The 13,396-nt window shown below is 45.7% G+C and overlaps 1 protein-coding gene across 2 annotated transcripts; it reads left to right on the top strand.

Moving 5' to 3' along the window:
• The first annotated feature begins 62 nt into the window (after positions 1–62).
• smek1 (SMEK homolog 1, suppressor of mek1 (Dictyostelium)) lies at positions 63–12,735 on the top strand. Of its 2 annotated transcripts, none has more exons than XM_079753577.1 (15): positions 63–1,126; positions 1,347–1,402; positions 1,490–1,588; positions 1,738–2,355; positions 3,775–3,852; positions 3,972–4,088; positions 4,957–5,073; positions 6,323–6,454; positions 7,005–7,107; positions 7,235–7,393; positions 7,977–8,146; positions 8,506–8,645; positions 9,352–9,542; positions 10,510–10,721; positions 11,360–12,735. In XM_079753577.1, the coding sequence occupies exons 1-15, from the start codon at positions 985–987 to the stop codon at positions 11,483–11,485; spliced, it is 2,460 nt and encodes an 819-aa protein (XP_079609703.1). In that variant the 5' UTR covers positions 63–984; the 3' UTR covers positions 11,486–12,735. The 2 variants fall into 2 exon arrangements, with proteins under 2 accessions (XP_079609703.1, XP_079609702.1); XM_079753576.1 differs by having other exon boundaries at positions 8,503–8,645.
• Positions 12,736–13,396: the final 661 nt, after the last annotated feature.

The following is a 13,396-nucleotide window of genomic DNA, read 5'->3' as shown; positions in this document are numbered from 1 at the left end:
TGGTGTAATGTCTCTTTAAATGTGGCGGTCTGCCCTGTTGTTGCTGTGCGGGAAACCCCGTACCGACTGAAGGGACCCAAGATGGCCGAATACTCACGGGGGGTTGTTGGCAATTATCTAAGCAAGCCGTCCCGTATGAATGGCATATAGCACTATCATGTAAAGCGTATTCGTGAAGAAACCGCACACCTCTACTGTTTATCTGCATATTCTGGAATGCACGGAAAGCAATAAGGAGAGACCAGTCTCTCCACGGCCCCGAGCCAGAACATGGCGGAAAACTCGGGCAAGAAATAGCAGCTAATGCTAGCCTGCTAGCGTATTATTGGGACACATAATCGTAACCGTTGGTTTATCGATTACACTGTGTTTGTGGTCGCTGGACGTTGAACGATGTTACCGTTATGTGATTGTTTCCGCGTCAGTATTAAACTTGACTTATTGTTGGAAATGTTGAGCGTAGGCAGTTAGCTTCCTAGCTAGCTATTCAATGCACTGGGTTGGCTAGTTCACCTCAATAGCCCACATCGCTAACTAGCTTTCGGATTGTACCGATAGACTAACGTTATCCGATATTAGTGGGCAGTAACAGGTGATCCCGCAATTCCGAATGTTTTTCTCTGCCTCACACGTGTATTATACCATTCGTCTGTGGTTTACATCGATTAGCAGCTAGCCTCTATATCCTAGACATCATACACCGTCTGCTAGAATGTTAATCAAACTGAATTAAATAGGTGAATGCAGCCTTCGCTGGACAATATTTTAGTTATTTCAGAATACTTCCATCTGGAAGTTGTGTCAGCCTGATTATTCAGCCCCTCTGCATTGGGACTGTTTCGTCGAGCTGTTGGTCCGGTTGACCCCAGCAAGCTTGAAATTGACTTATTGACAGGTGTGACTTAATTTTGAGTCTGATATTACGTGGGCAAGACAGTCAAGGCTAAGGTTCGGGGTGGGACCGATAAAAGCCACCTTGCCAGGATGACGGACACTCGTCGCCGAGTTAAAGTTTATACCCTCAATGAGGACAGACAATGGGACGACCGTGGGACCGGCCACGTCTCTTCAGCTTACGTCGAAAGATTGAAAGGCACTTCTCTGCTGGTGCGAGCAGAGAGTGATGGTAAGTTTAGAGGCACAGTATAAGCTCTGTAAGCCATGCTTTACTATTGTGCATATTTTGGAACGATCGTTTTGGAACGATATTGTGTATCGCGACACACACACACACACACACCACACACGTAAACAACAACATACTTGATCTTGTGTTTTTTTTTTCTCATTCGATCATTCGATTTGTTTGAACATAATGAATACACACTTATTTGTTTGCATTTCAGGTTCCCTTCTCTTGGAGTCCAAGATCAATCCAAACACAGCATACCAGAAACAACAGGTCAGTCTATAACATGGATTTAAATGTCACTGACATATTTTAATTGAATATAACATGTATTTACTTCATAATTTGCTTTGTGATTAGGACACGTTAATAGTGTGGTCAGAAGCGGAGAACTACGATTTGGCGCTCAGTTTTCAGGAGAAGGCAGGCTGCGATGAGATCTGGGAGAAAATATGCCAGGTTAGTGCTGTTGTGCCTTCCCCTGTGCAAGGATTTACTGACAAAGGTTTGTTTCTGTTTATAGACTGTTTACAGGCTCTGTAAACAGTCGGCTTCTTCTGTCACCCAATTCACAAAATAAAATCCTGACTTCCATTTTCCTTGCCCAGGTTCAGGGAAAAGACCCGTCTGTGGACATCACACAGGAAGTGGTGGATGAGTCCGAAGAGGAGCGCTTCGACGACATGTCGTCGCCGGGCCTGGAGCTGCCACCGTGTGAACTGAACCGCCTGGAAGACCTCGCCGAGCTGGTTGCCTCATCGCTCCCATCGCCGCTGCGCCGCGAGAAGCTTGCGCTGGCGGTGGAGAACGAGGGCTACATCCGCAAGCTCCTGGAGCTGTTTCGTGTGTGCGAGGACCTGGAGAACCACGAGGGGCTGCACCACCTGTACGAGATCATCAAGGGCATTTTCCTGCTCAACCGTACGGCCCTCTTTGAGGTCATGTTCTCCGAGGAGTGTATCATGGACGTGATTGGCTGTCTAGAGTTTGACCCCGCGCTGCCGCAGCCCCGCCGCCATCGAGAGTTCCTCACCAAAACGGCGCGCTTCAAAGAGGTCATCCCTATCTCGGACCCGGAACTGCGGCAGAAGATCCACCAGACGTACCGGGTGCAGTACATCCAGGACATGGTGCTGCCCACCCCCTCAGTGTTCGAGGAGAACATGCTGTCTACCCTGCACTCCTTCATCTTCTTCAACAAGGTGGAGATCGTCGGCATGCTTCAGGTGAGATCGGAGCCTGCTGCGTAGTTTTGCATTTGTCTATGCACTCACATCTTGCTGCGTAAGCTTCTTGACAAAAGGTATTCATTACATAGAACTGGTGTTGATAATAATACATGCGTGGATCTGAACGAATCCTGAAAATACACCAAAGAACACGCAGAACGTGCCTGGCTGTAGAATGACCTTGAATCAGGTTAATGTAAGCATGGATGTGTAGCCATTGAAGGATGGGTGCCGGACGAGTGTGCTTTCTGCTTTGCAAATCTTTCTGATAGGTTTTACCATCATGTGACCTTTCTGTTTTTATTCTGTGTCAACTCAGCAGTGTTTATGTATGGTCGTCTCCATGGAGACAGAGAAGTGTTGTGTAAATCGGTTACGCTGAGCTTGAGGAAAACTGAATCATGGCATGCTGTTCTCTCTGTTAGGACCGCTCAATGAGAGGTTCAAACACATATGTTGTCTTATAAGGCACCACAGGCCAGGAAGCGGCACGCAATGAGCCTAAAGCTGCCTGTACAGTGTTTCCAGTCATTTCGGCAAGGACCAGAATTCTGTCACCAAACTGCTGTTGGCATTGAATCACAGAAACTGTGATTCAATGTGATTATAATCTAATATAAGAGCTTTTCAGGTTTTCTACAAAAAAAATATTCGTCTGTTAACAAACGTGAGGATGTCTCAGTGAGCCTACTATTATGTGTATTCAGAGGTTATTTCTTGTTTTCTTATTAATTTAGACACTGTTCTGTTGAGATGTTTAGAGAGTGGTGAATTAAACAATTCAAAGGAAGTAATGATGTTTTGAATGCCACAATGGCTTTTTTTTCTCATGCTCATTTCTTGACCCGAAAAAACTATTTTAAACATAAAAAAAACATTAAGCATTGGCACAAATGAACCTCATAGTGAAAAGCTGAAAACTCTTAATTGGCACTTGCATTTGTTTTGTAAAGTGAGAGACTTTGTTGGTCGGACAAAATAACTGTTTACAAGATGAGGTCATGGAGCAGTAATTGCAGCTGTGCTTGTTATTGTCGTTATTGTTGTTGTTGTTGTTTTTGGTAAGTCTGCTCTATATCCCCAGGTTACTTTGTATGCTTTTGAAGAAGAGCAAGCCATTTGGGTTTATACTTGGAAAGTTGTGTTTGAAATCATTTCATAGACCTGTCCAATCTTCTGGCAGCCATGGTATTTTTTTTCTCCCATGCTGTTCTTGAAGATGCTTCAGAACCTTAACCCGTATGGCTGTTAATAACTCCACTTAGCTGAGTCCACTGACTGTGGGCCGAGCCCTTTCAGCCCTCCGTCCTTTAGACTAGCAGCGGGAGTATTCGTAGCAGACGCCCTCAACCTGTGCCGCTGGCTCCTTCTCCTCAACGCCTCTCTTGTCTTTTCTGCTCACCATTTCGTCACCAGGACGATGAGAAGTTCCTTACCGATCTCTTCGCCCAGCTCACGGATGAGGCCACAGAGGACGACAAAAGACACGAGCTGGTAAGCGACAACAACAAAACTAAAATGTCCTGTCGGCATGGGCCCTCTGGCCGATCTTCCTCATCTCGGTTTTGATGTATGCCTCATGCCCCAATGTTGTCCCTCCCGCCCCTCTCTAGGTAAACTTCCTAAAGGAATTCTGCGCTTTCTCACAAACGTTACAACCTCAAAACAGAGACGCCTTTTTCAAGACGCTGTCAAACATGGGCATTCTCCCAGCACTAGAGGTTATACTGGTAAGTACTGCATCATCATCATACAGGAAAACCTATGTTTTTGTTGGCTACATGACGCAGATGGGTGTGTTTTCTACTTTGTTCTAACTAGTTCCTACTGGAAAGTGTGCGTGCATGCATGCGTGTGTGTCTGTGTGTGTGAGACTGGAGAGTGTGGGGGTGGTTCTAATGCTCATATTGGTATTGCTCATATGTGGTTTGGCATTTAAAAGGTCCCGTGGCATGCCCCCAGGTTTGGTGTTATTAGCCGGTACAAGCCGTTTTGGAAATCTGCCACTTATGATATCACAGGTGGGCGTGTCCACCTAGATGTGTGCTGGATAGATCAGTCTACCAGTCTACCAAGTGGACTTTAGCAAACGTTGCTCATCTATCCATCACACATCTAGGTGGACACGCCCACCTGTGATGTCATAAGGGGCAGATTTCCAAAACGGCTTGTAGCGGCTAATAATACCACACCTGGTGGCATGCCATTGGACCTTTTAACATGGGCTTAAGTAAAAGCAGCCATGCGTTTTTATTGAAGAACACCTTCTGCAGCGGTTTCCTTATGCTATGAAACGTGTCTTTTTTTTGTTATTGAACTCCATTTGTCCGTACTCATTAGTACTACTGCTTATCGCGAGATCTTGCACATGCAAACGTGTGTGTGTGTGATGTAAAAAAGCAGCTCTTTGATCTTGCCTCAACAACAGTCCTTCTGACAGATGTACTTCTTATTGTAAGTCGCTTTGGATAAAATCGTCTGCTTAAATGCCCTAAATTTAAATGTGGTCCACACAACCAAAGTATATAAAAAAAATAAGCTTATTTTGGTTGCCATTTCTTGGTGTGGTTCTTAGGCTGTGTGTTTGGTCTGTTGCAGGGAATGGACGATGTGCAGGTGCGCGGGGCGGCCACAGATATCTTCTCCTATCTGGTGGAGTACAACCCCTCCATGGTACGAGAGTTTGTCATGCAGGAGTCCCAGCAGAACGATGACGTGAGTATCAAGCAGGAAAGTTCACCTCTGATGCTCTGTGCTGCTGTTGTTGGTCGTGGTAGGGTGGGTTATTTGATGATGTGCCTTGCTATTCCGTTTCAGAAGCAGGACCAAATCCATTTGCCACCTTCCTCTGTATTTAGCGTATGTGTTGCGCCATTTGGCATTATATTGTTAATACAGCACACACTCTGTATCATGTAACTCATGTATCTCACTGCACCGGTTATTCTTAACTGGTTGTTAATTGGTCACGAATTGTGTTAGATAGAATGTTGTACTCTACGTCTTTTAATGTGAATCACGTCACTGTTATTGGGTAATTAATACATTATTTTAATCAGATTTGGGATGCACCGATTCCACCTCTTCTCCGACCAAATACAAGTACTTACATTTGGGTACTCGCCGATGCTAGGTACGACACGGGTATTTATTAATACCATTACAATTTAAAAAACACACCTCTACCGCCCCCTCTAGGAAAGAGGTGGCGTGTTATCTTTATCGTTGCGGCCCATGGCATCTTTGAGACTTTTTCATACTTTATCGTACTTATTCAGTCGTTGTGTACGAGTGTTATAATGAGCGATGTTGTATAGGACATGCGGCACACACATGACAATGTACTATATACTAGGTGTCTGGGAATCCTAACCTTCGGATGCGGGTATTAAATAAATTGCTGCTCAGACGGAGCTTCACCATCCACACACCGTAGCGTTGTACTATATGTGCCCGGGACGCCCAACCTTCAAACGCGAGTATTAAATAAATCGCTGCTCAGACTGAGCTTCACCTTCCACACACAACGTAACGGTATAAAATCTGTTTCCAAGAAGCTCAACTTTCTCTCGGACAACAAGAAGTTTAGTCCACTGCTGCCCAGGCAAAGATCCACAGGTCCACACGTATCGTGACATCGGAGCCTCTCTGTTCTCTAAATTGAAGACTTATTTCAGTAACAGTAATAAAATGGCATATATTACTATGTTGACGATCATATGGGACAAATATACCACGTATATGAATAAAAAAGAGAAATAAAAAACACGTTTCTGGTTTCTTCAAAGTACGTCACGCTGCGTAAAGTGGTATCGGTTGGTTTTATTGGAGAAGTTTTATGAGCACAGTATCAGGGCAATATCAGAGAACTGGTATCGATCGGTGCACCCCTATCACTCTATAAGATATGACATGGAGAATGTGATTTCATGTGGCTGATTTGTGTTTTCTATCCTCCATGTAGGACATCCTGTTGATCAACCTGATCATTGAGCACATGATCTGTGACACGGACCCGGAGCTGGGCGGTGCGGTGCAGCTGATGGGTTTGCTGCGTACGCTGGTGGATCCGGAGAATATGCTGGCGACGGCTAACGTAAGCTCTGGGGGCTTCCTCCCACACCCCGTCTCACTTTGCTCAATCCTACTACGGAGTGAGGAGCAGGAAATGAAATCCCATTTGTTGCAAATGTTAAGGCATATGAAACACAGACCACTCTGTGACAAAGCACTTTGTGTGAAACTATGAATAACTACCATGCGAGCGATGGTGTTGAATGTTTATTATCCATGTTTCCAGAAATGCCCGTTGAAACGCTGCACATTGTTTTATCGCCTCCTACCTTTACTCTGATAAAGTGGCATAAGAAAACTTGGATGAAGCAATAGTGAAATTTCACCAGCTTTGGCGAAAGGAAAACATGCAACACCCCTTGTTTTAAAAGATGGTTCCGCCTGTTTATACCGATAGGGTCTTTTGAATTGGTCCGATGTTGAAAAGTCTTGACTTTAATTAAACAATATATTGGAGCAATCTTTTTTTATCCGGTACCTTTTTAAATATTAGTATTTCTTGACTGTCTGACTGTTTAAGTGCAAAAAAGGTGAAACCTTTTTAATAAGTTTCTGGCTTTTGTTCCTCCTAGAAAACGGAGAAGACAGAGTTCCTGAGCTTTTTCTACAAGCACTGCATGCATGTCCTCTCAGCCCCCCTGTTGGCCAACACCACTGAAGAGAAGCCCAGCAAAGGTCTGTCCAGCACCTCCAGTTCCTTTACCTTCGTTTGGTTCACTGAAACCTGAACTCGCAACACGCGTGCCTTCTAATCCGATCCAAATGTTGAACATCTAAAACCTGACCCTCCCCCCACCAACAGATGACTTCCAAACGTCTCAGCTGCTGGCCTTAATCTTGGAGCTGCTGACGTTCTGTGTGGAGCACCACACCTACCACATCAAGAACTACATCATCAACAAGGACATCCTGCGGAGGGTGCTAGTACTCACCGCCTCGCAGCACGCCTTCCTGGCCCTGTGTGAGTCACACCCACCACAGATCACAGCTAGGGCTGGGAACCAAAGGGTACCGCACGATACGTGCTACAGCGACTCTGCAATAATCAATATATTGCTAGACAATCAAACAATTCACGACATATGTCTAACGATGAATACCAAATGACTGTGGTAAAATGCTGGATTTCGGTTTTTATTCATGGTCCAAACTGAGTTTTTCAGTTACTCGACTTTAGTTAGTTCACCTCCGTTCCTTCATACATGTGTTGAACACCACCACAAGGAGCAGGGAAGCCTTATTTTATGAATTAAAATACTGATATTTGGGCCAATATTTCCTGTCACACTCCTCAGGAGTAAAACCTAAAAATGCTAAAGAAATTCTTAGATAATTATTTAATTATATCGATAATTGGCGCCAGTGTATCGATTCTGGTATTGCACGAAGAAGGGTGACGATATCTCAAGGTATCGATATTTTGTCCCACCCCTAATGGCAACCCTACGGGACGTGGAAGATCCCATCGCCCCGGGGGCGTGCATGACGGCGGTTGGTTTTTGGCCTCATTCTGGGTTTCTCTCCCCCTCTCTCTCGGCTCCAAGGTGCCCTGCGGTTCATGCGTAGGATCATCGGCCTGAAGGACGAGTTCTACAACCGCTACATCATGAGGAACTTCCTGTTTGAGCCGGTGGTCAAGGCGTTCCTCAGCAACGGCTCGCGCTACAACCTCATGAACTCGGCCATCATCGAGATGTTTGAGTATGTCCGTGTGGTGAGTGTCCCCCTCGCCTTGCCAGTCCCACCCTGAACCACTTCTTTTTGTCTGTTTATTTACAATTGAGTCTCTTGTTTCCTTGTCAAACCAGATATTCTTAAACCGTGTTGCTGCTTTAGAGGTTCACGTCTAACAAGTTTGGTGTTATCTCTCCTCTCTTGAATTCCCTCCTTCTCTATTCTTGCTTTTTTCGTACTTTTTCTTTACTTTATTATTTCTCCCCCCGTCGTTCCGTCTCAAACCCCAAATTGTGAGTTTCTGCTCCCCTGTTTCCCCCATTACCTTTTCCTCCTTTTTTTTCTTTCTGTGTCTCTCTCCGTCTATCTCCCTCTCTCCCCTCCCATTGCTCCTAGGAGGACGTGAAGTCTCTCACCGCTCACATAGTAGAGAACTATTGGAAGGCTCTGGAGGACGTGGACTATGTCCAGACCTTCAAAGGCTTGAAGCTGCGCTACGAACAGCAAAGGGAGAGGCAAGACAACCCCAAACTAGATAGGTGAGTGGAAGGGCCAGCACTCCTCTTGACATCCAGAGAAGGGGATGGCAGGGTGGGCACTCAAGCCTTGCCTAAGCAAAGGTTGGGAGTCAAAAAAGGCTATTTGAGTGCCTATTAGTGGTTGATAGCAAGTGGGGTCGTCGGATTTTTGGAGGTACCAGTAAATGAGTTAGTGAGCTGGCAATAAACTTGGCAGTAATGTAATGAGTGTGTAATAATGTGGAACATTTTACTGAGACATGCAAGCTATACTATAGATTATAAGATTATCCAGAAATGTCTGTGGGCCCCCAATTTAATTTTATTTTCATCATTCTATTTACAGACACACCTTTTATTAGTTTCAGCTAGTTCATATTTTATTTAGTTATCTTCCTTGATTGTCACGACTTGAGGAGAGGCCGATCTGCTTGGTGTGAATTCTGATGTACTTAAGGCAATATAATGCCAGGCTTTTTGCTCATGTCCAGACTGATACTACACCCTCTAACCGGATTTTCCAGGTTGGAGTGTTGAAACAATCTCTAACATCCCTTTTTTTTTATTGTAGAAAAAAATTGATTTATGTCTAAAGTATGCAGAGATCCCCATTATTAACACACCTTTCAAGGCTCCAGTGTTACTGAGAACGGGCTCGTGCCACACCACAGGTACTCTGCCACTTACAGCAGTGAGTCTGACGGACACCTCTCCCTCTCTCCCCCAGCATGCGCTCTATCCTGAGGAACCACCGCTTCCGCCGGGACGCCCGCACATTGGAGGACGAGGAGGAGATGTGGTTCAACACAGACGAGGATGACCTGGAGGACGGAGAGGCGGTGGTCCCGCCCTCAGACAAGATGAAGAGCGAGGAGGACCTCATGGATCCCATAAGCAAGTTCATGGAGAGGAAGAAATGTATGTCTGTGTTTCAACTCGGGCAGTCGGTGCCCCGTTAGCCTTCTTCTCTGTAGACATTAGATTCCTTATTTTTGATTCAACTAAATAATGATTTGAGAAGTCTTGAAAGGTCTCATGAAGGTCCTGTCTTTGAGTCATTATTCATAGCCACATGCTAGAAACTACTGATCCCGTGAATGGTGTCATGTGCTTGTGTCAAGTGGGACTTTAGGGTTAAAATCATGTGCACAAACCGATGAACAAAAACTTTGAAAGCTGAAAATAGGCTCACGGGTCAAAAGAGTTTGTGTGAACCATTGATGAAACGGTAACTAGAGTTTGCAGAGGGAAGTAGGTGGTTGCACAGGATGTCACAATCAGTCCTGGTCAGTCAAGCTGCAGGCCGTGGCGGGTCCTTGGCACCATTCCATAAGAAAGACCGATCACATAAGTGTGGTCTGTGGCAGAGCAGCAAGACAGAAACCATGACCTGGTGAAGTAAATATTATGTCTAGACTCATTTTGGCCCCCGAGCTGGTCGATGGTGTTCCATAATAACGGGCTATGGGCAGATGGAGTTCGAAGGGTGACGCTTTGCGCCAACATTGTTCCGCTAACGTCTGGCCAAATCCAAACTCTCCATTCCATGCTCATGGTGTCATACTAATGCATCAAGGATGGGGAGACAAACATCTGCAGGTTGCAGTGACTGATACCTAACTAGCACTTAAAATCAGCAAGCTGAGAGATAATCCCTGTCACCAATCCACACGCAACCCAAGTCTTGCAATACTGTGGGAACACAGAACCAGTCCAATCACAGCAACAAAGCCCCTTTTCTGGCTATCTCAGGGAGTAAAGCAAACAATCTTAGTCTGGAATGGGATTGTTCTATTTATCTTATCAGGGTGCAACCTGCGGCTGGGTAAATGGTTAGGTCTAAGAGCATTTATTCTATCTATCTCCCCTTCCCCCCCACCACCAGTGAAAGACTCTGAGGACAAGGAGGTCCTGGGGAAGTCGGGCCTGTCGGGCAGACAGAGCCCAAGCTTCAAGCTCTCCTTCTCTGGCTCCACCAAGAGCAGTCTGTCAAGCCCGCCCTCCTCCGCCTCGCTCAACCCCGGCTCGCCGGGCTCTCCGGGGTCACCGGGGTCGGGCTCCCGGAACTCGCCACCCGCCGCAGCCGTCCCCACCAAGGTAGGGGCCCCCCCGGATCCTCTGTGTTGTTTGGGAAGTTTAAAGTAGAGGAGATGTGATTCTAAAGGGTAGTGCGTTATCAAGAGGCGGTGTGTGTCAGAATGCCTGGAAGAATCCCTGTATTGGCACACCGTCCTCATCCAACTAGGTGTTTCTTAATGCCTAGATGCCTAGAAACGCACATTTCTAAAGCAACATGACTGTTCTTACTTTGGGGGCCCATTGAATGAGTGGTCATTGAGTCACAGGCCCATTTCCAGATGGAACAAAGGAGGCAATATACGAGTCTCATGCTTTTGTTTATTATTATTATGAGCTTTTGTAGCAACTTAAGTCAACATCTGAATCAATTGTTTACACATTGTAAATTGTTGAGATAAGACCAACTTAAACAGTGGTTGTCGTTATCGTCTGCTCTTACTGTCCAGCAGTGATTTGCATCTGCTAGACAATTAGGAATCATTTATGGAATCAAGCTTAAATGTGTTTCATGTTGAATTCCTTTTGGTTCCAACCGAATACTTCAGATCATTCCAGAAAAGGGTCTTTCAACTCACTAATGAGTGTCTCAGTGGGAATAGAGACCCCCACACTTGGTAGGAGCCCACCTGACCTGACGTGTTTGTGTCTGTCCTCAGGGGGCGCTGGTGGGCCTGGTGGACTACCCGGATGACGACGATGAGGAGGACGAGGACGAGGAAGAGGACGTGGAGAGTAAAGAGGACCCGCTGCCTCCATCCAAGAAGTCCAAGCTGAGCTCCTAGAGACCCGCCGGCCCCCGCTTCGCCCGCCACACTACTGCAGCAGCAGCAGCAGCAGCAGCAGCAGCAGCAGCATTGACTTGACTACCACAGGCATGATCAAACTTGTACAACAGAACGAATGGAAAAAAAATAATAATAATATGTGCGCAGCGGCTGTCTCATCAGCCGGCGCCCAGACGAGGAGAGAACTGCGTGAGTGCTCGTAGCGTCCTCAGACTTGAACCCAATTTATACAAGTGCCAATCAGAAGACCAGGTGCGGAGGCCACTGGAGACGTGAGGAGGACCAGAGGGAAACCATGGAGGGGGCAGCGGGGTCGGGTGGGGGGGGGGGGAGGGGAAGAAGACGATTGTAGCTATCGCAGTCACGAACAATACGAGACTCATAATGACCAGTCAGTAACTGGAGGAAAACCACACACCAAACACACGCCGACTCACAAACATAACACACACACACACACATTAATACACACAAGCGTCACAGACTTGTTACTCAAACAGGGTTAGTGACTTTACTGCTCTCTGAAACACGGCCCACTGCCCCAACCCATCCCCCTCTGCGACCCCTCCCCCACACACCTCCTCCACTCAGGGAAGGACATCACAGACTAACCCGATGGGTTGGCCAATGAAGACCCAGAACCGCCACTTGACCCCCTCTGTCCCCGGCCCCTCAGAGCCCCACCTCTTTAACCGGTTTCTTTCTCTCTTCCTCCCTCCTCTGCTGGGTGTTCTGGCTCCTTTTGGTTCTTCTCTCTTCGTTTCTGTCTTTTTATTTTTTAAACTTAGTTTATAGGACCAGGCGGGACACGGCACGGGGGGGGGCGAAGGAAAGCCTTGGGCGTTTGATGATGTCATCGGTGTCGTTGTTGTCGTTGCCTCAGCGGACGTTCTTTCTCTCTGGAGAATAAAAAAAGCCAGCAGTTTCGTTCCCGCCCTCCCCCTCTTGTTGTTTATTTGACACTCTTTCCTGTTTTTTTTGTAAATGACAACAAAAAAGACCTGCCTTTAAATGTTCAGGACGTTTTCTGTCGCACTTGAACAGGTTTTTAAAGACCTCAGTAGGTTGAGCTAGTTTTACCCTTTTTTTGCCCTTTGAAACTGCAGATTTTTTGGAAAATTTGTAATCCCGTCTTGATTAAAGATTGAGTGGAATCCTAGATGTGATACATTTTGTCATATCTTCTCATTTTCTTTTACATGAGTGTACACTTAGTTGTTAAGAATATTTGGGACCATTAAAATGATCTTTGCTGTAAGATCTCTTGCTACCCTGAAGTGATTCATTGTATGACCTCTTTGCTGGTCGTATAGATGTCACCAAAGGCTGGTTTCTGCTCGGTGGCATACTGTTTATTTGATCTAAATTCAGTTTGTATTGTTTACTTCAGTTTGCAAAACAAGGCAGATAATGGAACTGTCGCTAACCAATTAACTGCCTTTCAGAAACGGATAAACTAGAATTGAAAAACAGTCTAAATTATCTTAAAATATTTACGTTGTCGATCTGAGCTGTTTGTCCACAGGGTGGCGGTGTTGCTTCACCAATATAACACCAATGTCTGGGGGCGGGGGGGCGGGGGGCTGTCGTTACTTAGGTCATTTTGGAATTGTTTATTTGCCAAAATGAGACTAGAAAGGGAAATACAGTTTGAAATATATCCATGTAGGTGAAATTATGAAATAACTTTTTTAACTTCGGTTTGGATCAGCCAGGTCGAGAAATTTCTAAAGAGTTTAGGACTTCGAGCTGCACATTTAATACATTGGCCTTATCCTAATAGTTGGGATTATTATGGACGTATTCAAGTCTTGGTCAAATTCTAAAGTTAATCAATCGGTTTAACTGTCCCGGAAAACTTTAATATCAATAATTTCCTTTATATGTGTATGCTAAACGGTGGATCCG

The sequence above is a fragment of the Pollachius pollachius genome, assembly GCF_949987615.1.
Source record: "Pollachius pollachius genome assembly, chromosome: 16".
In the NCBI taxonomy this organism is placed as follows: Eukaryota; Metazoa; Chordata; class Actinopteri; order Gadiformes; family Gadidae; genus Pollachius; species Pollachius pollachius.
Note: the sequence above shows the minus strand (reverse complement) of the source record. Positions and strands in the feature narration are given on the sequence as shown.

What these genes read in the sequence shown, in the direction of transcription:
- smek1 (XM_079753576.1), top strand. Translation starts at nt 985, where the DNA reads ATGACGGACACTCGTCGCCGAGTTAAAGTTTATACCCTCAATGAGGAC. An exon ending in CAGCATACCAGAAACAACAG is followed by an intron (nt 1,403 to 1,489) that starts GTCAGTCTATAA and finishes CTTTGTGATTAG; the next exon opens with GACACGTTAATAGTGTGGTC. An exon ending in AGTCCCAGCAGAACGATGAC is followed by an intron (nt 5,074 to 6,322) that starts GTGAGTATCAAG and finishes TCCTCCATGTAG; the next exon opens with GACATCCTGTTGATCAACCT.